At 50.5% G+C, this 21290-nt stretch overlaps 1 protein-coding gene and 2 long non-coding RNA genes across 8 annotated transcripts; 1 reads left to right on the top strand and 2 right to left on the bottom strand.

Moving 5' to 3' along the window:
• The first annotated feature begins 6642 nt into the window (after positions 1-6642).
• Positions 6643-20939, top strand: PRXL2A (peroxiredoxin like 2A). 6 transcript variants are annotated; one of them, XM_029932033.1, is made up of 5 exons: positions 6643-6806; positions 9106-9207; positions 16536-16715; positions 17812-17903; positions 20760-20939. In XM_029932033.1, exons 3-5 carry the CDS (start codon positions 16538-16540, stop codon positions 20922-20924), a joined length of 435 nt encoding a protein of 144 aa, XP_029787893.1. In that variant the 5' UTR covers positions 6643-6806; positions 9106-9207; positions 16536-16537; the 3' UTR covers positions 20925-20939. The 6 variants fall into 6 exon arrangements, with proteins under 6 accessions (XP_029787893.1, XP_029787899.1, XP_029787895.1 ...); XM_029932039.1 differs by having other exon boundaries at positions 6644-6806; positions 16553-16715; XM_029932035.1 differs by lacking the exon at positions 6643-6806 and adding an exon at positions 6820-7254.
• Positions 8024-16043, bottom strand: LOC115285595. The gene is made up of 3 exons (XR_003905597.1): positions 15836-16043; positions 8611-8706; positions 8024-8191 (listed from the first exon to the last, which is right to left on the bottom strand). It is a non-coding gene; the product is annotated as an uncharacterized LOC115285595 (long non-coding RNA).
• Positions 16471-20024, bottom strand: LOC115285597. The gene is made up of 5 exons (XR_003905599.1): positions 19831-20024; positions 18890-19054; positions 18074-18223; positions 17000-17059; positions 16471-16705 (listed from the first exon to the last, which is right to left on the bottom strand). It is a non-coding gene; the product is annotated as an uncharacterized LOC115285597 (long non-coding RNA).
• Positions 20940-21290: the final 351 nt, after the last annotated feature.

The raw sequence follows: 21290 nt of genomic DNA on the forward strand, positions 1-21290 counted from the left end.
TAAACTACATCTCCTTGATCCATTCATCAGTTGATGGACCTTTAGGCTCTTTCCCTGATTTGGCTATTGTTGACAGTGCTGCTATGAACATTGGGGTACATGTGTCCCTGTGCATCAGCACTTCTGTCATGATGGAGGTTCTAAGGTCTCTCAGTCTCTGGATTCCTATTGGATCTTTGTAGAGACTGAACCCTATGCACTAAAGCACTGAGAGTGGCTTTAAGGGTCTAATGGCAAGTGTGCTGCCAATGGAGGAAACCACAGCAGGCAATTGACAATACCAAATATTGGTGAGGATGTAGAGAAGATGGAACTCTTACATGCTGCTAGTGGGAATGAAAATCACATAGACACTGTGGAACACAGTCTATAAAGTAAAACACACATTTGTCATTCGACCATTCCTGGATACTGATCCAAGAGAAATGGCAGCATATGTTCAAACAAAGGTTGTACACAAGTGTTCATAACAGCTTTATTCACAATGGCCAAAAAACTCAAAACAACCCAAATATATCCATCAACTGGGGAATAAATAAATAAATGTTGGCATATATGTACAATGAAATACTTCTTAGCCACAAAAAAGAACGACGTACTGAGGCCCATTGCAACATGGCTGAATCTCAAAACATGTTTCTAAGTGAAAGGACCCGGATGCAAACTACTGCATACTGCATGATTCTGTTGATCGTAGATTCTACAAAAAGCAAAACTGAAGTGATAGAAAGCAGATCAGTGGTTTCCTGGGGCCAGGGGTCTGGGGAAGGGGACTGGCTCCCAAGGGACATGAGAGAACTATAGGGAGAGATAGAAATGTTCTGTGTGATAACTGCGGTGCTGCTGGCACATGACTGTATGTGTTTGTCACAACCCTTCAAACGGAACACTTAAAACTGGGTTTACCGCCACTATACTTAATAAAAATCTGTATTTTACTAAAACTGAAAATAATTTCTTAACTCAAGAAAAAAGAGTGATAAGAAAACTGATACCAGGTTTGAGAAATGGGATATAATTATATAAAGTGGAGTTTTCAGAAAATTATTAGGGAACAACTTTACATAAGCACATCTTATTTTTTTAATGTTTTATTTATTTTTGACACTGAGAGAGACAGAGCATGAGAGGGGGAGGGGCAGAGAGAGAAGGAGACACAGAACCGGAAGCAGGCTCCAGACTCTGAGCTGGCTGTCAGCACAGAGCCTGACGCGGGGCTCGAACCCACGAACGTGAGATCTGACCTGAGCCGAAGTCGGAGGCTTAACCGACTGAGCCACCCAGGTGCCCCCATAAGCACATCTTAAAACTTAGCTGATGGGACACCTGGGTGACTCTGTCGGTTGAATGTCTGACTCTTGATTTAAGCCCAGGTCATGATCTCATGGTTTTGTGAGTTCAAACCCCACGTGGGCTCTGTGTTGACATGGCGTAGCCTGCTTGAGATTCTCCCTCTTTCTCTGCCCCTCCCCTGCCCTCTCTCCCTCTCTTTCTTTCTCAACCTAAATAAATTTTTAAAAACTTAGTTGAAAAAAAAGAATGTAGTTAAACTGACTTTCACAAATATTCTTAATGAAGAATAAATTGTTTCACTTTAAATAAATAAATAAATTCTTCAGGAAAAAACAGTTGAGATGACCAATATTTCAGAAAAATACAATTTAATAAAAAGAATCAATAGAAAAGTTCCTGACTGGTTTTGCCACACTAGAATAACCCAGGTGCCCCCAAACCTATCAAGGGCAGGGAATTTGAGGGAATCCAATCCTCAAACTACCTTGACTTCTGATGCCAACTGCAAGTTCAGAGCTCCTGAGACCACACTTGGGTTTGGTAATTTACTAGAGGAACTCATGGAAGTCACTGGAGGCTTTTATTTTCATGGTTACAATTTTTAACAGGGAAAGGATACAGAGTAAAACTGCCTAAGAAAGAGATTGAGAGGGCAGAGTTTAAGAAAATACCAGATTGGGGCGCCTGAGTGGCTCAGTTGGGGTTAAGTGTCTGACTTCGGCTCAGCTCATGATCTCAAGGTTTGTGGATTCGAGCCCCGAATCAGGCTCTGTGCTGACAGCTCAGAGCCTGGAGCCTACTTCGGATTCCATGTCTCCCTCCCTCTCTGCCCCTCCCCCGCTCACTCTCTACCTCTCTCTCTCAAAATAAAATAAAGACATTAAAAAATAGTAAAAAAAAAAAAAAAAAAAAAGAAAGAAAAGAAAGTACCAGATTCAGAGCTTCTAGAGGTCCTCCGTGGAGTCATGAACCATGTTACTTCTCCAGCAGTGATGGGTGACAATATACACAGAGTATTGGCATCCAAACAAATTCACCCCAGCCTTGGTGTCCAGAATCTTTGTTGGGACTCAATCGCATAAACCTGACTGGCTGTCCATGTGACAAATCTCTTTCCCTACCCTCAATCCCATTGTTACTATCTGGTTCTACCAATTTTTAAATTCAAGCAAAAGAAAAGAGAGAAGAAAATTCATACCAGGAGTGAGAAACGGGCTATAACTATAGATAAAACAGAGTTTGTAGCTGAAACCATATTAATCTGAATTACAGTGACTTTATGGTGTATTTTGATATTTGGTAAGGCAAATTTTGCCTCATCGTTCTTTCCCTCTTTCATAACTGCTCTCAGACACTTATGTTTCCTTATAAAATTTGAATTCTGTAATAGTGAAGTTGCATTCAGTTACAAGTGCACATTGTTTATGCTCCATGAGTTGAGTTTAATTGCTGTATAAAAATCTTCTAGAAGATTACATTGTGATTTGGCTCTGAGATGAAAAAGTTATTGTGAATGCAGAAATTCATAGAAACAGCAGTGGAACATAAATTCGATATTAGTCAAGGAAATTGTCATCAGAGAAATGGCTTCATTTCCTAGTTTCTTGCAAAGCAACAATGAAGAGGTTTGTAAAACTAAGAAAAAAAGCTATCCCCTCCCCCACCCTTACCCCCCAGCACAAATAAAAATCTCTTATGTTTCGCTACTAAGATATGTGCAAAAGAATTGTAATGGAATGGAAAATTTGCCAAATCTTTTGAAGTAGATAAATTCCAAAGCAATGAGAGGTGGTGTCATCAATTCATGTGTTTTGAAAGACTATCATTAAGATGTCAAACATCTATTAATCAAAATTTCTTGCCGACTTTGAGTAGAAGACAATAGTGGAGCACTCTTAGAAATGCCCCATAACCAGTGTCCCTAACAGCCAAAGGATAAGATTGTGTGACACACGCAAACGTCAGTGACTCTGAGTCCAAAAACCATAGAGAAGAGTAAAACTTTGCATATGAAGCTGTCGGAGGAACACCTTAACACTTTTATTTCACTTCTATTTTTCCTTTTAAGTGTGCCCACAATCATTTACAGAGAGAAACTAACCCAGACTTAGACCAATCAGAGTGCAAGAGTACCCTGGCCACATTGACCGGCCAACCAGAGTGAGGCTCTGGGTTTTCTTCATTCCTGGGACTGCTGTCTCCCCATACTGGATCTTGAAAGCCATCCTATGACCACAAGAGGAATGTTCCAGCCTTAACATGAAGCTGACACATGGATAACAAAGCAGAGAAACAGAAGAACCTGGATCATTGGTGACATTATGGAACCCAGGATCACTTCAAAGCACTTTTGGCTGGATTTTCTGTGTCTGTCTTTCTTTCCTTCTTTCTTTCTTTCTTTTTCTTTCTTTCTTTCTTTCTTTCTTTCTTTCTTTCTTTCTTTCTTTCTTTCTTTCTTTTTCTTTCTTTTTTTAATGTTTATTTACTTTTGAGAGAGACAGAGCGTGAATGGGGGAGGAGCAGAGAGAAAGAGATATACAGAATCTGAAGTAGTTTCCGGGCTCCAAGCTGTCAGCACAGAGCTGGACATGGGGCTCAAACTCACGAACTGTGAGATTGTGACCTGAGCCAAAGTCAGCTGCTTAACTGACTGAACCATCCAGGTGCCCCTCGTTTTCTGTTTCTTGCAAACCAAAGTTGCTTAGCCAAATGAAGGCTCATTAAATGTCAAAGGATAGATCGAATGATGATGTGTGGGGTAGCCTTACTTCCCCAACCTGGGGTGGAATGATCCCACTATCCAGCCCCCAGTTGGTCATCAATTCACCCAGTACACCACTGGTTATGTCTCTTGAGGACTCCATGTAGAAGACCCTAAAGGCTTTGCTGTGAGGCGCACTTGGGAAGTAGGGCATCTTTGGATACTTTTTAGAAATGAGGAAGAGTCGGATTCAGGGATATTGGCAAGTAAAAAGGTATTTGTAGCTGACAGGTGCACGTTTATGTGGTTCATACATTTGTAGATCTTGACCTGACATTCACATAGTCACAGAGTGGGAATTTGGGCCTGATGAAGTCATTGAAGTCAAGCACCCATTTTTACTTTATCTTCACTTTAATGCTACCTGCTTCCCAAACTGCTCTCACCGAGCCCAGACACATTGTAGGACCAATCAACTTTAAAATCTGTGTTATACCGCTGCCAGGATCACTGCTGAGTGAGCAGAGGAAGCTAGCTGAATCTAGAAGTAGTTGTGAGGCTGTACGAATCCCAAGTCTTTATCCATGTCTGCCTCCCGCTAGCATTGTTTTCTGCCTGGCCTATGAGGTCAGGAAGGAGAAAACACTTTCCTAGCCCCTGTCAAAGGAATAACATACCTAAGTCATAGAACTTAGCACAAAGCTCCTAGTCAGCCTTAATTTCTACCCCCCTCAATTCAAAATCTAGGTTATTTTATGGTCTTTACAAAGCTAGAATTACTTTTCTCTTTAGAACTTGGCAGGTTGGTGTTTTTGTTTTTAATCCTTGAGCTTTATACGTTTTCTTTCCTGTGCCTACTTGCCCATAACTTATTCTTCTGGTCTGATGACTGCTTTTTAATGAGTTCAGCCTGTGCTTTCTTGGACAAATTGGGAGTGTGAGGAGTGTGTTAATTAGCCATCAGATCTAGACCGACTTTTGAAGTTCAGAGCTTTGGAATGTTACAGAAGTGTAAATATACTCATGGCTTTTTGCATTTGGTGATTATATCTCAGCTGAGACCTCAGGGAGCCTCCCACCTCAGTGTTCTGTGACCCCTGAATGGTTCTGTCATTAATCGTCAGTCTCTGGGGACCCATACCCAAAGGAAATAGCTTCCTGTTTTGTTCTAAGCGGCCCTTCTTCCTTGCAGCCTTCCTTACTGTTGACCAAACATCCAATTTCAGGATGGAGAAAATGAGCCTTCTTTTTCCCCCCTCCCCACGGGGTAAGGAGGAATGAAGCAGAGCGAGAAAGTTCCCCTGGGGTGTAAAGCACCTTCTTATGACTATACCCATATTGTAACAAATTATACCAAGTATTTCTTCAAATTGAATACCTACCTACTCCTGAAGAAGCCTGCATGATCACCCAAACTGATCCTTCTCACTCCCAATTTAGAAACACCTTCTTTTTCAAAATACTTCCCAAGTATGTCTTGGTGCTGGCCCTGGACCAGACTCTGAGTCCCATGGATGAGTAAAAGAACTCACAGTCTGGTTCAGAAGAGGCCTCTTGAATAGACTCTATAGGTCCATAAATTTACAAAGAACCTGGGAACTGAATGGGATCAGGGAGGTAAATCAGGAAAGCCTTTGGACTTTGTACCCCAGTGCGCAGTTCCCAGGTGACCCGGGGGGTTCCTGCTGTCAGATGGCCCCCTCTGACAGGTGGGCATGACCGCCCTGCTTTGCTGCTCCATTGCACACTGCCCTGTGACTAATCACCCCATTGTCCTGGTGTATTTTAAGTGTTGTATTGTGAGTCAGTTCCTCCTGTCTCTGAAAAGGTGTTCTCCCAACCACATACTTTCATAAAACAGTGTGGGCACAATATATGAGGAGTAAAAGAATGAGTGAATGAATGGATGAGTAAGTATGGGTCCAAGTAGACCATGTTACCCAGACTCAGAAATGGGCAACATCCCAGAAACCAGCGCTCCAGCCACCACTCCACCACTGCTATCTTCTGCCCAAAGGCTAGGATTGTGAGGCGAAAGAGAAGGTGTGACGGGGTTGGAGGTTAGCAATTCTGAATTAGTCCCTAAAGCTTGAAGGGACACTCATCGTAAGTCGTAAAGATTCCTCATCCCCATACCAAAAGGGAAACAAAACGTTTATTAAAACACTGCTCAAAAACTCGCTGAGCTGAAAGGTATCGTTGGTTCTCAGTTATAGGACAGGTGCTTTCAGATCCAGCGAAGGCAGTCCAGAGCCTTCTTTTGCTCCAGACAGCGTCCCTAAAGAGTCTCCCGATGAACTGAGCTAAGCTAGCGGGGAGAGAACTGGGAACCGCACACAGGGTCAAATTACATGAAATGGAAGTGGGGGTTTTGATTTTTTACTTTGCTTTTCTGTTTGGAGTGTCATTGTAACTACTGTATTGTAAATGATGGAAAATAATTGCATATGTTAAAAAAATAAATTGTGTTATATTAAAAAAAAAAAAAAAAAAGGTCAGCTCCACAGTGGGTGTAGCGCGGGAGAGAGAGGGACCACGACAGACCCGGGCTCCTCCCACAGGGGGCGGGGCCTATTGGAGAGGCGGAGTCCGCGCTCCTCCCAGAGGGGCGGGGCTAGTCACGTGGGGGCGGTGCGGCGGCGCAGGCGCCGAGGAGCACAGGGGCCGGGGCCAACCCTCGGAAGCCTGGGCTGCGAGGGCTTGGCCCGCTAGCCTCCGGGTGTCAGGCCTGGGAGCAAGTGGGCGGGGGAAAGTGGTGCGAGCTGCCTGCGCGCACGTGACATCCACGGGGGCGGGCCCCGCCACGGCGCAGGTCAGGAAACTGAGGCAGGGCGGGTGGGAATCGAGGTTCGGTGGGCTGCGCAAGGGTGGATCAGACCCTGGCTGTATTAGGCCCGCCTCTCGGGCGGCCACAGAGTCCGCGGGAAGCTCTCTCCTAGCCGGCGAAGCGCGGCGCACCTGCCGGGCGGAAGCTGGTTCCCCAGCCCCCGCGACGGAGTCGTTCCCTCCTGGACAGACTTGCAGCAGTCAGCGGGAAAACCCCGTATTGGAGCTCCAAAGACCCAGGGCCGAGACTGGCGCTGATCTGACTGGCACACTCCCCCCATCCTTTACCCCTCCCCCGGTTTTGACCAAGGCTGATAACACCGACCTGCCTAAATTATTGGGACAGAAAACCGAAAGAAGGACTCTGCTCTGGCGCTCCTGCCCCGCCGGGGGCGGGCCTGGGGGCTGTCCGGGGGCGGGCAGAACAGACGCAGGTGAGCGACCCCTTGCTTAGGCGCTGTGCTTTGGTAGGGTCGTGTGTTTTATGGGGCCACGGTTTCTTCGGAATCTCAGAGGCACCTGCTCTCTCCTTCCCCTAAGATTACACACCCCTGACCGAGTTGGAAAGAGTCCAAAGTGTACATTTAAGATCCCTGTTCTGAAGTCCAGGAATGAAAAGACGAACAAGACACCGATCTGACAGTCTTGAGATTGTTGCAGGGGTGGAGAGGTGAAAGAGATGGGGATAAGATGGTTAAGGCCCAGCCTGACAAGAGCTCTGGGGAGGGACCACACCCAGGGAGTCCAGAAGCTGGATTGGGGTTCAAACCCAGTGGACCCTGGGCCTTTTTTCCTTACAGACCATGATGTTTCCGCAGCTCAATTACCTAGACTTCAGTTCAATTTTGTTTATTTTAATGTCTTTTCCTTTGAGCTTGGCGGGTGATTTAAAAAAAAGAATTGTTCAGGATTTATTTTGAAAAGCATTGTCTGGGAACCAGCTTGGATGCTAGTTTGCATATCCCTGCTCCAGCCCAGTCCTGAAGCCCAAGAATGGGGATTCAGAATGCAAACCCTGATCTCTGGAATGTACCTAGTCACCGGAAATCCTCCATCTCATGTACGAACATTTTAGGGGCGATCATTGACTAATCTAGAAATGAGTAAGAATTATACATTGTATTTACGACACTCTTTGTAAGGGAGCTTACAAAGCACCATCCGTACATTTAATCTTTTGATTCTTACTAACCCCATAGAAGGTTAATTCTGGAGTCATTCCCGTTTTATTGTTGCAAAAACAATGCCTTGTTCAGGTTCTACAACCTGTAGGAATTTGATTTAGATTTTAGTTCCTCTTGGTGTGATTCTTCCCACCGCCCCCGCCGGTGTAAGGGTCTGCCATTTCCTCCAGCTCTTCTGTACTGTTCCCTAGGGGTACAGAAGACATTTCTGATGGTTGTCTTATCAGCCTGTGTCTCTTAATTGGTTCTCAGAAAATTTGATCAGGACTAGCATTCCGGGCCTTGAAACTGCAAGCTGGGTTCTTGTCTCTTTGTGAAATGTTGAGCTAAAACACTGCAAGTCTCCCTCTGCTGGGGCTTGTGTGGCAATCACTGTCCAGAGGCGGAGGGATCTAGCCTCATCTCTGATCTCAGTGGCCTCTGGCACAGAGAGGTAACACAGGGACAGGGCCCTTCGCCTTCGCCTTCTCCCGTGCTGTTGGTGCAGAAGGCAGTGTTGGCAGGCTGCAGGAAGGGCACAGCACTGTAAAGTGGGCAGTGAGGCCAGAGGGGCCTGAGACAGACCGGGCTTCCCTCCAGACCTAAAACTCTGCCCCAGAGACAGACCTGTACTCACACAGCTGGGGCGGCACACCTGGAGAAGTTGTTCAGTGTTTTGTGTTCTTCAAGTCACCTGCCCTCAGACCCACGTGAATCTGAGTCCTGCACAGAAGAGAAAGATAATGTCTTCAATTCTGCAGGACTTTATTGTACAAATAGATGTATGTATATGTTCTTCCTGACAACCCCTCAGAGTTCCCTTGTTTTTAGGAAAGAGCTACTGAGGGACAAGATGACCTCTCAAAGAATGAAAACCCAGGATTTTTGTCTGAAAGCCCAGGGTTTTTTGTGGTATCGCCCTTGCCTTCCCATCCACACCCACATAGCTTGATAGAGCTGGTGTTCTGAGCCCAGTTAGGAGGTCATGCAAGCAAGGAGCAGAATGGCCACATATTTTGTGTGTGGGGGGGGGGGCTCTGTAGCTTCCGTCACTGATTAGAGGATTTGTCTTTGTCTCAAAGTTTCCCAGTAACTGATTTTATCCTCTTGTTCTGCTTTCAGCATATGTTCAGAACTTCTGGACTCTGACACCTGCAAGGACGCCTGAGCCAGAGCTGGGCAGACAGTCACCCCAAGGACCCCAGCAGGGAGTTGGAGACTGAGGCAAGTAGGCAAGAGCTCACTGCAGGTGGCTAGGTCCATAGTCCTCATGGGGCCCAGGGCACCCATGTCATCAGGTTGCTAAACTGGTATTTTTAAGCCTGTCCCTGTGTCACCCAGAATTGCCAGGACCTTGTTAGTATGGGGAGGAGAGGTGCATGGTGGCCCCTCAGCTGAGGATGAGCCATGTGGCCCTTACAAAAACATGTGTCTTTGGATTATAAGCTGCTTGCAAAGCAGTGGGACTGGGGAAGATGGGTACACTCTCTAGCCAGATTCCCTGGGCCCTGTTCAGTTGCAATTTTGCCTTTAGCCTTCTTCAGGCCAGTGAGCAGACTTCTGGAACCTTACCGCTCCCCTGCCTCCCTGAACCCTGACCCCCCTCCCCGAGCTCCATGGTCCCAGCTTCTGCAGGGGTGTCCCATGCAGGATAAATAATCATGGATTGGGAGTTGGAAGACCCAGACCCAGCATAGCCACTGACTAGCCCTCCTCCTTGTGACCTTGGACTAGCTAGCCCTTTCTCTGGGCCTTAGTTTCCTCATTTGCTCAGTGAAGGAGGGGCTGAACCAGAGCTCTGAGGGAAGGAGAGGGGACAGGATAACAAAGAAGGAAGATGAAGCATCCCTTCCAGCCTCGTGCACTGAGGGCTGGAGGCAAAGAGGCCCATGTGTACTCTTCAGTTTTCTTTGTTTCCCTAGGCAGCCAGCCCTTTCTTCCTCCTGGTCTGTCTCAGGCCAGCTCATTCTGGGGAGGGAGGATTCCCTGGGTGGGGCTGGGCTGGGCAGGTGTACCCTCTATGTATAGAATATGATGCTGTCTCTACTTGTTTCAGGCACGAATTATCCCACCCAACGCTGATACTTGGTTTTATGAAGCCTTTATCAATTCCTGCCCAGAGGCAGCTCCTTGAAAGGGCAGGAATTAGGCCTGGGGAATCGGGGAGTGAGAATGTGCACACCCAGCAGGTGAACGGTAGCAGCAGGGGCCCCCATGGCTCTGGACATAGAGCCCTGGAGTTGCAGCTGTGTGGTTCTTTAGAGTCTTTGGATGTCAGAGCCAGGACAGCCTCGTAGATTTGCTAGGTCCTTCCTCTCTCTGTACACAGCGTCTTTATGGCTGATGTCAGATCGCCTTGCTGTTGAGCAGTGGAGCTATGACCCAGCTAAGATCACCCAAACCCGAGGCTTGAGTGTTTTATTTAGAGTCAAGCCAGCCCTGTGCAAAATTGCTTTCTGGTACGGAGCTGACATTGGGTGGTTTCAAATCAATTCCAACATGGAGCGTGAAGAATAATAGTCACATCATTTCCTTAGACATTGAATACCTACTGCTTACCAGGATTTGTGTTAAACGCCAGGGATGAGGGAGTGAATGAGACAACAGCCTTGCTCTCAGCCGGCTCCACCATATTGTTCAACAGACATGTCAGTAGCTAAAATACACTAAGTCCGCTTGCTTTGTGCCATGTGCAAAGGTCTGTGTGTGTTTCCACATGCATGCGTGCTATATCGTCAGAGGTGGGGGGAGAGTTGATTGTTGGGGCGTCCAGGAAGACACTTTGGGGCGGAGTGTTATTTGTGCTGGCCCTTTACATAGTTGGCATGGGTGGGGGCATTCTGGGCAAAGGAGACAACGCGAGCAGCAGTTTGGAGGCCTCACAAGACATGTCATCTTCCTTGCATAGGGAGTGGTCAGCATGGTGGACCGCAGCTAAGCTGTGAAGGTTCCCATCAGCTGTGCTGAGTTCTGAGAGCCCAGAAGCAAAGCAGGGATGCGAGCCGGTCAAGGTGTTTTACAGCCACTCTGGCTGTGGTGTGGAGAGTAAGCTGTAGGGGATTTGGCTCCAGCCAACCCGTTCTGGACTGTGGTTACCAAGGGAGGGCAGCACATGATCACAGGGGCCTGAGCACAGAGAGGCCGAGGAGAGGATGAGCGTCAACCACTTTGCACAGGATGGTTTTGATGTGGGTGACAAAGGAGAAGGAGTAAGATGTGACTCTCAGCTTCTGGCTTGAGCAGTCGGCCGGGTGCCTGTCATTCACTGAGCTAAAGGACTCCAGAAGAAAAACGGACTGTAGTAGAGATCAGCTTTGGACATGGTGCGACCGACATGGCCTACAGAATTCCTTAGTGTCAGGAACAGCCATAGGAACCTGGAAGTCAATACCAAGGGGTTGGGTGGGGGGGCAGTATTGGAAGTAGGTGAGGTCACCCAGGATCAGGTGGGGGTGGGAGGAGCCACTTACGCAGAGGAACGAGAAGGGAAGGCCAACGGGCATAGAGGACAGATAGCAAGTGAGGGCCTCAGTGATGCCAGCTGGCTTCTTGGCGGGGGGCGAAGAACGGGGCAAGGGGCAGGCTGCACGAGGAGCTGTGGAGAAGGGACATCTCCCTTGGATCTCAGTTAGTGTGACACGTGGGCGGCGTTGAGGGCTTCACCTCCTGAGCCTGCACCAGAGAGCAGGGAGGGTCTGTTGGCACTTGATAAATGTTACAGCCTGCATGACTGCAAATGACTCAAACTTTGTTCAGCTATTTGAAGGGCCGGGGGCCTTGGCAGCAATCCATTTTGATGTTTTCTGGAGATTGAGTATTAACAGCTGAAGGAGCCCCAGGGTTTCTGGGTGGCCTGGTCCTGCCTGTCGTGTGAGAGAGTGAGCTTGGGGCCATAGGCGGGACTCCGGAGCCCCGCCTCCAGCCCTCCCCTGCAGCCTGGTTCCCGCCTGCTCCTGCTGGGTCAGCCTCTTTGTCGCTGAAGCCCTGAGCGTGCAAGCCACGGATGGTGAGTGCCTGCTCCCAGGTTTGCACTGCCCGCTACTGAGGGTGGGGAGAAGGGGCCATGGGCGGGGAGTGGCCTGTGGAGTCCTGGGCTGCAGGGAAGAAACACTCTGGAGACTGAAATGGGAGAACAGGGGGTAGAGTTCTGATAGGGACCCGAGAATGTGCAGGGTGAGCTGTCACTGGAGCGCTTTAAGGAGCCTTAGCATCCACCTTGGCCCACAGCCCCCTTGGAGTGAGGAAAATGGGGCCTGGGGAGGGATCCCCCCAGTTTGGCCTCGGGAGCCCTGCTGGGTCTTGTTCCCCCACCTCCACGCACCTTCCCTCACCAGAGCTGCTGCTCTGAGCTGGCCCAGCTGTTGTTTGTCTGGGGTCTTATCACACTTCACCTTCTTCTTTGGGAGACTGGACGGGATGGGACAGATAAGTCCCGCAGTGGGAACTGAGTACTGAAGCCGGGTCAGGTGGGGGCTGGCTTTTATGAACAACCTTGCTATTACCTCTTAGGAAAACTGACCTTTTCCTTATCGGATGGGGATAGGAAGGAGAGGACAGAGAAGGGACATCTGTCACATGGTAAATTTCCTGTAATGGTTTGGCTGTAATTGAGGACTGGGGGAAAAAAAAGTCAGTGTTATCTGATGCTCTTTAAGACAAAGGGGATCATGCCCCTTGACCCCCAGAAACCCACAGAGGGACGTGCGTGTACGCCTCTGGAGACCTAGTGGTCTGGGTCCAGGTTACAGTGCTGCTGCCTGCCAGCTCTGTGACACTGCAGAATGGCCTGAGCTGCTCTGAATTCGGGGTTGTCAGCCATAAAACAGGGTAATATCCGCATCATAAGACTGTTGAGTGAGTGGAATTAGGCTGCAAGTGTCAAGTGACGCTAAATAAATGCTGGTGTACCGGCTTTCCTATCTCTCCCACTGGCCTTAGAGGCCCATGTGAAAACGCTTTGTTCTGTTTGAGAGTAAGGTCCCACCCCCTCCCCTCTTTTTGTCGTGGGATCGCCCTGATGCAGGATTCCCAGGCAGTCTCTCCAGCAGCCAGTTGCAGTGCTACCTGCTCCAAGACACACGCCAGGATGGGAATTGCTCTGGAGCTCTGAGGGCTTGGCCGAGGGGCTGGATCTGCACGTTCTCTAGGTGTTTCCAGGAGCCAGTTTTCACTGCGTCCCCTCCCCCTCCAGCAGCAGAGCGTGCTGCCAGAGGCCCACTGGGGTCGTGTGCTCATGCAGGGTAACTGTCCTCTGGAGTTAGCACCGCTCTCACATGTTCAGGCCGCAGGGCCTGAGAGTGAGTCCACGCTCCTCAAAGGGGCGATTCTCTGCTCAGACTTCCTGGGTCCCAGCCTGAGGTGGGGGTAGGGTGGTCAACAATACTCCTGGGGGCTTTGAATCCCACATCTTGTATTCCAGTCCTTGAACTAGAGGCAGGAGGGTGGGGGGCCTTTGGAGTTTCCCTTCTTGGAGTGCCTTGGGCACTGATACCCACTCCTAGGCTGCCTGGTCTCTCTCAGACTCATTCAGCCCAGATGGGGCCTGGGCCTTCCATCCTGCCTGCCAAGTCCTAGACCAGCTCCACAGCCACTTCCTTCTGGGTGCTTCTATGGGTTCCAGATCCATAGCTGGCTTTCATCTCCATTGGTTCACATTCACACCTTGCCCAGGCGGCTGTCCCTTGCCGCTTGAGCTTCTGTTATCTGTGTGCTAGGCCTGTGTGTTCTCGAGGATGGTGTATCATTCAGTGGTACGTCCTCCCGAATTGCCATCCATCAGACAGGTCGGTGCTGAATAAATGTGTGGAAATAAATGCGGAGTCTCGCTGCAGTCAGGAGCAAGCAGGCTCCTTGGATGTTGGTGGGAAGATGGGGCCTGTTGGCCTCTATGAGCAGCAGGGGTGCGTTGGGAGGACGAAGGGCTGAGTGTGAGGCTCCCTGGACTTCCTGCAGTGCACTGAAGTGTTTCAGGAGTTGAAGCAGGTCCTTTGTCAGGGTGGATGTAAGCTGGTTTTTGTGAATTCTTCAGAAGTGCTATCAGATCTGTGATCAGAGGCCACACCATATGCTCCTGAGTCATCCACGTATGTCAGAAATCCAGGGATGTTTGGGATGCATGTAAAGGTGCAGAAATTGTTCCAGGCTCTGGGGAGTCTCTTGTTTATAGCCGGCAGGCGAGAGCTGTGGTTGTAGTGTGAATTCCCCCAATTGTTCTGCAAATTACAATCAAATAATGTGTAACTTTGCCTCACAAAAGAATTGGAAGCTGGCCTGCAGAAGGTTCTTTCCTGCTTGGCCCAGGCACTTGGGTTTTCCATTAAGTTGCTCTTGTCATCATTCTGTTCTGCTGAATTCATTCGCGCGCACAGTTATGGAGATCCTGCTGTGTACCAAGCAGGCGCTGTGCTGGGCCTGGCATTTCAGACACAAGCGAAGGGACAGAGTCAAAGGTATATAGGTCCACACAAGGTACATAGGTCCACATTTGTGTGGGGCACATCGGAAGTGTCACAGATGCGAGGTGAGGGGGAATCTGCATCTCTTGGGGGTGGCAACCAGGGTAGGCGGAGCATCCAGGAAGCCTTCTGGAGGAGGTGTTGGAGCCTTGAAGAGCAGAATGGATGAGGCAGGACATTCCAGGCCCAGGCGTGGACATGTGCTCACGGTGAGCCCCGTTGCCTCCCACAGTGAGCTGAGAGACTGGAGGGCGCAGCTCTCCCAGGCCAGCCTGCCCTTGTCACTGTTCTTTATTCCGTGGCTTACCGCTAACCAAGCGCAAAATCATGAATTCTTTGCCCCGGACAATGCTTCTCAAACTTTCGTGTGCATGTGAACTGCTTGTCCAGTCTGCTTAAAATGCAGCTGGTGATTCCTTAGTTCTGAGCTAAGGAGTGAGATCCGCACTGCAATGTGATGCCAGTGCTGCCAGCCAGGAGGCCACAGTGAGTGGCCAAGTGGTAAGAAGCTCCTCTGTCCCGGCTCCAGTCCCTCTCCCCGGAGAGGTGCCCCGGCAGTGCCCCTCCCCCAGCCACACACCAGCCTCCCCTTCTTTTTCCCCTTCCAAATTCCTCTTTTAGAAATGCTGTTTTCATTTGGTCATTCCTCCTCGCCACCCCCTGCCTGGAAGTTCCCTTTTATTTCTTAACTCAAATCTGAACTTTTCACACTGGCCTAACGCAAGCCTGGCTTACCCTGTCTTCCCAAGTCATCACCACCAAATTACTCCTAACCCCCATTCATGGCAGCGGACCCCTCACAGCCCGCCCCTGGGAGGTGGCATGTGGATTTCTGGGACTGGGCTTAATCCTTTGGAGAAATCCCCTCCCCAGCCACATGCTGTAGGGGAGACGGTGGGCCACACATGACATATACACCTACTCTATACCCGGTGATCTCAGCACAGAGTCATGCTGCCACTTTGGGAAGAAGGCCTCAGTATAAGCCCTGAGGATGGCAGGAGGACCGTGGAAACAGGTGTTTGAAGTAGTCATCAGGAGAAGGGAGGCCAGATGGGGTACCTGCTGCTGTCCAACAGGCGCCCATGAGCTCTCGAACAGAAGCCCGGGGCTTTCTGACCTGAGGAGGCCCCCCGGGCCTGAGATGGGAACAAGGCTGGGTTCTATGGGGCCTACATGGAGCTCCATTTTGATTGCAGAGCCTGTGGCCCCCACAGACACCCAGCACTGGGCTTACATGCTGCCCGCCATCTCGGTCCACTCTCCCTGATTCAGCAGACATCTGTGTGGCTCTGCTCACAGGGCGGAGATCAAGCCGGACACGGGTGTTCAGTAGTGACCATCTCTGTTAAACTGTGTCATTGAATCACTGGTAGATACTCAGAAAGGATGCTTACTTTGTTGTTGACTCTGGTTTTATGTATAGCTTCTTTTTTGCTTTCTGTTTTATTTTCACGATGAGCCTGTTGTATCTGGTTAATGAAGGAAATATAAAGCGATTCTCAGTTGAGAGAAACGTACTGAGGCTGCCTGCCTAGCAGGAGTGAGGCCCTTCCAGGCATGGTCTGGCGGCTGGAGGAATAGTACGGTCTCTGTGTCTGAGGGATTTACAAACTAAAGAGGAAGAAGGAGAAGATAACAAAACAGTATGGTTGCTGTACTGAGTATCCTTTGATCAAGGAAGAGAGAGCTGCCCTCCCCAGGGAGATAGGAGCCCAGATTCCCAAACTATGAGGGAAAAGCAGGCATCGGCATGGAGGGGCAGGAGGAGGGAGATGGCCGCCAGGGGACCCACAACATGGACACACCACAGCCGCAGCCTTGGGGACGGGAAAAGGAACAGCCAGAGAGGCGTCTTAGAGGGCTGTCCCAGCAGCCAGCTCCCTGCCGCGGGAACCTCCACAGGTCCCTGTATCCCCAAGCTCTTCTGCCAGCAGGTGCTTAGCAGCCCTTGCCCGGTCCCATCTCTGACACCACCGCTCCCCTCCCTCTGCCTTATGGGGTGGGGTGGGGGGTAGGGGCTTGCCTGGAGACCAGGTTCCAGCTCTCTCGATGACGATGTGAGAGCAGTAACATCTCCTTCCTCTCAATCTCCAGAAATGTCTTTCCTCCAGGATCTGAGCTGCTTCTCCATGGGAATGTGGTCCATTGGCGCGGGGGCCCTGGGGGCGGCTGCCTTGGCACTGCTCCTGGCCAACACTGACGTGTTTCTGCCCAAGTCCCGGCGAGCGACGCTGGAGTATCTGGAGGATGTAGACCTGAAAACCCTGGAGAAGGGTGAGCCCTGACCCCACTGGCCTCAGTACTTTTCCAAGGTGCCGGGATGCAGACTTCCTCATTTTTTTCCTCCTAAAGGGGCCCTGTCTCTCTCTCCTTTTTTTTTATTTGAAAAGGCACTATAACAACATTAGGAAAAATTTAAAGCATTTAAAAATGTACTGATAATCCCACTTCCCTAACACAGTAATTATTTTTATTTTTGCACATTCCTATCTGTGTGTGCACAGTATGCAGTTGTGATCTTGATGGATCTGATAGTTTACATTTTAGCTTTTTCTTACCAGGAGCGTTTTTCAGTTTCTCTTGTTGTCTCTTGGATCATCACCACAAAACAGGAGTTCCTGGGTCAAATACATTTGAGAAACGCTATGTACACAGTTGTGTGTTCCTGATGCCGAACCTGGGACTTACTGGTGGAAATGCAGTGTCTGGACCGTTACTGGTGCAGGCACGGGTGGCCCTCACCTGCGGGCAGCACGTACATGGCGGGGTGGGAAGCACGGGGCCGCACCTTTAGAAGGGACCCCAGCCATCCCCCTCTTCTTGGGGAGCCCACGTGGAGTCCCTGGTGGACAGCCGAGAGCCACACATATGCATGAGGTTCCTCTGCCCCCTGCCTGTGTGCTCAAGGTGTGGGATGCAATTAACATATTTTGGCCAAACATTTTTTTCTTAAAAAAAAATTTTTCTTGTAAAAATTTCTGTTGAGTTAAGCTGTTTGAATACCTTTTCTTAAGAGTTAGTGTTTCTTTGATCAAAGAGCAAGATCTCTTTCAGCTTTGGGCCACGTATCTGCCCTAATGGATCATGACAGTGTCCACTGATATCAGCAAAGGAATTTGCCAGTGTTCCAGGAATGTTCCAGCATGGAATGTTCAAGTTTGCCAATCGATTTTTATGGGGGAGGGCCCTTTTGGGGTTTACAGAAGGACCCTTACACTGTATTGATTTTCCTCTGATGGGGGAGTGTTTCCCATGTTTCCCGTTGGCGATCCCCAAGTCTCCTGCGGGGCTGGTACCATTTATGAGCTGGCCTCGCGGTTGGGGCCGGGCTGGGAGGAGGTAATGCTGAAGCGCCCTTTCTTCTCCCCAGACCCAAGGACTTTCAAAGCAAAGGAGCTCTGGGAAAAGAACGGAGCAGTGATCATGGCTGTACGCAGGCCGGGCTGCTTCCTGTGTCGAGAGGTGAGTACACGGAGGCTCTGTACAGAGGAGAGGGTCCAGCAAGCGGGGCCAGCACATTTCCAGCCAGGACCCAGGGCCCGGAGGCCCCCTCTGACCTTCGATCAGCACCATTATTTGCCCTAAGCATTTATTTGGACTTATACCCTGTTTGTGTTCATTTAACAACTCACCGTATCATGGGGTGGGCAAATATGCTGGACTCTTCGTTTGGCTCTCAGGCCTTTGCACTCTTATGGACTGTGTCCGGGGCCATCTTCTCACTTAATCAGGGATGGGGACAGGTCCAGTTGCGTGTTCCTGATGCCAAGCTCGGGACTTGCCTGTGGAAATGCAGTGTCTGGATGGTTACTGGTGCAGGAACGGTGGCCCTCACCTGCGGGTAGCACGGACATGGGATGGGAAGCACGGGGTCGCACCTTTAGAAGGGACCTGCCTATCCCCCTCTTCTTGGGGAGCCCATGTGGAGTCCCTGGCAGACAGCTGAGAGCCACGTGTTTGCACGTGGTTCCTCTGCCACCTCCCCGTGTGCTCACGGCAGGGGATGTGTAGCCCGGTGTGATTTCAGTGATGCTGATGTTATGGCCTGAGTTTGGGGAAATTTGGGTCTCCCTGAGCGGGTGGTCTCCAGGTTGGCCCTTCGGAGGGAGGCCATCGCCAGCTGCTCAGTAAGTGAGGAGGCTTGTCAAGGGAAGGCAGGGCCCAGCCTTGTCACTTCACAGGTAGGGAAACCCAAGGCCAGGGGGTTTGGTGACCTGCCCTGGTCACACAGTCGGTGATAGAAGGCCCAGGTTCTGAGGCCTGCCCTGCCTGGGGGAGACCTGGGAGTGAGACCACGTGGTGGCTGTGGCCCGGTCCACATCGCCATCCTCCTCCGTCCAGCTGTCCTCCCTATGCCTTTCAGCCTTGCTGTCTCTCTCCTGCCTGTGCGGCCGGGCGGACAGAGAATCCACTCACATTCAGGACACTTTGGTGTCTCCCCCACTTACCCCTGAAAACTACAGCTTGTTTCCCAGAGGAAGAAAGTGAGGTACAGAGGTGGTGACAAAGTCACAATGCTGTGGGGAGGAGGCGTGTCCATTTCCTATTGCTGCTGTCACAGACTGTCACAAACTTGGTGGCTTTAAACAACACAAATCTGTTCGCTCACCGTTCTAGAGGACAGAATTCTGAAATCAGTGTCCGTGGGGCAAAATAAAGGTGTCAGCAGGGCTGCATTCCTTCTGGAGGCTCTAGGGGATAAGTAGTTCACTTTCCTGTTCCAGCTTCTAGTGGCTGTCTGCATTCCTTGGCTTACGGCCCCCACTTCCACTTTCTCACACTGTGTCATTGCAACACTGACTTCTGCTTTCCTGTCCCACGTTCAGGACCCCTATCGTTGGGGCCACGCAGAAAACATAAGATCATCTCCTTTAAGACCAGTCGGTTAGCAGCCACCTGCTGCCCCAATTCCCCTGGCGGAGTAACAAAACAGATTTACAGCTTTCTGAGATTAGGATGTGGACATCCTGACAGGGCATTATTCCACCCACCATGGGAAATGAAGCCTGAACTCAGGGCTGTTGGTTCAACGTCTGCGATGCCTTCAAATACTAGCCTGGAGGCCCGTTGTGACTTGATTTCCCCCGGCAAGTTAAACGCAAGAGATGCCAAAAGTCAGTGCCCTCGCTAGTTAGCACCTGCTTGCCTGTGCCCCGGCCTCCGCCTGGCAGAGCACTTTGTGGAAAACATGAATTGGGTGTTCTTTCGAGTGGCCCAGAGCAGAGGTGTGTGACTGAGTTTCCATGTCATGGCTCTGTGCAGCGACTCCCCGGAGTCAAGAGCCCAGGAAGAGGGAGTAAACCCTGGCATCTCACACACAGGTGGTCTCTGACCACAGCGGACCCGTGGTCCTCCCCACTGCAGGGCAAGGTTTGCAAAAGATACTCACTGAAGCTCTTGATCAATGCATCGCAGGGAACTCTGCTTCTCCATGACGCTTATGGCTTCCTTTCCTCACCCAGTGTGGAACCCGTGGGAGTCAGAATGCCTGTGCTTTCCAGTTCAGCTGTGTCCTCCCCACTGTCTGCCTTCCCTTCCCCTTCAGATCTTTCCACCTGGTTTCTAGTACCTTCTGCATCTTCAGCCGCTGTGCTGGCTCTGGAGGAATACAAGAAATGGAAGATGTAGTTTCTAACAGTGAGACACACCAGGGCGCTTAAGTGACAGTGCTCAACTTGGTGGTACACACTGACTCAGTTCTGCAAAAGTTCCCAAGCAGGAAAGATTGGGTATGCACAGAGAGCTGGGGCTCTTGTCCGGGCTCCACCAGCCGGGGAAAGCTTTCAGCACAGGGACCACTGTCGGGGGTGGAAGGGGGTATTGAAGCAGGGAGAAAAGGAAGGGTGTTGCCGTCTGGGGAGCCCATTGAGAGCAGGTGTGGAGACAGCGCCTCCCAAGGCCAGAGGGGAGTTTGTCTTGGGCCCCTGCACTAGTTTTGTCTATTGCAGGGGAGGGGCTGGGAGATGAGGTAGGGGAGAAGCGTTGTTGCTGCTCAAAGCGGTGGGCCATGTCTGGGTGCAATCTGCTACCCGGGCCATGGTTAGGATGCTGGTAACAGGAGGCTTCCTCTCCTTCCCCTCATGGAGAAAACCAGAAGCCTGGGCTGAGGAGGGGACCTGACACCCTACAGCTGAGGCCTCGTGCCCAGCCAGGACAGGCTTATGCCGGGCCGCACGGGCCTCAGTTGTTTGGGGGCATTGTTGCATTTGTTCTTTGCATTCAGTGCCAGCCACTCTCTGGGCCAGTAGGGAAGTGGGTGTTGGTTGTGGCTGCAGAACGTCCAGAGTTTGTGGCCCTGACGCTCCCTGTCTTCTGCAGGAGGCTGCAGACCTGTCCTCCCTGAAGCCCAAGCTGGACGAGCTGGGAGTCCCGCTGTATGCAGTGGTGAAGGAGCAGATCGGGACTGAAGTGAAGGACTTCCAGCCTTATTTCAAAGGAGAAATCTTCCTGGACGAAAAGGTCCATGTGCGGTGGGCCTGTTGACACAGGCTGGTGGGGCTCATGCTCAGGGGTGGGGAGCTCAGTGGCGCGGGGTATGTCTGGCCTGGGGCCGGAGGCCCACCTCCCTTCTGGCTACCCTGAACTCGCAGGGACTCTCCCAGCCCTCTGGGCAGAGCGTGATGGGACACTTGACAGGTGTCCTCCAGGTGTTACTTGAGCCCTTCCTGAGTTGTGACCTGGGCGTGGAAGCCTAGGAAATTGCTGCAGCCCAATGGGCTCTGGCACCTTGCAGGGGTTGGGGCCTATCCCAACCTGTCCCAGGCACTAGCCCCTGTCTCTTAATTCACTGCAACAGTATATCTTTCCCCTCCCTCACCTGTGCGGGAGGTTGGGCTAGTCCCATCCAGA

Source organism: Suricata suricatta, chromosome 2, assembly GCF_006229205.1.
Source record: "Suricata suricatta isolate VVHF042 chromosome 2, meerkat_22Aug2017_6uvM2_HiC, whole genome shotgun sequence".
NCBI classification, from domain to species: Eukaryota; Metazoa; Chordata; class Mammalia; order Carnivora; family Herpestidae; genus Suricata; species Suricata suricatta.

Coding starts and splice junctions, on each gene's coding strand:
- PRXL2A (XM_029932033.1), top strand. CDS start 16,538: ATGTCTTTCCTCCAGGATCTGAGCTGCTTCTCCATGGGAATGTGGTCC. Junction 16,716..17,811: donor CCTGAAAACCCTGGAGAAGG/GTGAGCCCTGAC, acceptor TCTTCTCCCCAG/ACCCAAGGACTTTCAAAGCA. Junction 17,904..20,759: donor GCTGCTTCCTGTGTCGAGAG/GTGAGTACACGG, acceptor TGTCTTCTGCAG/GAGGCTGCAGACCTGTCCTC.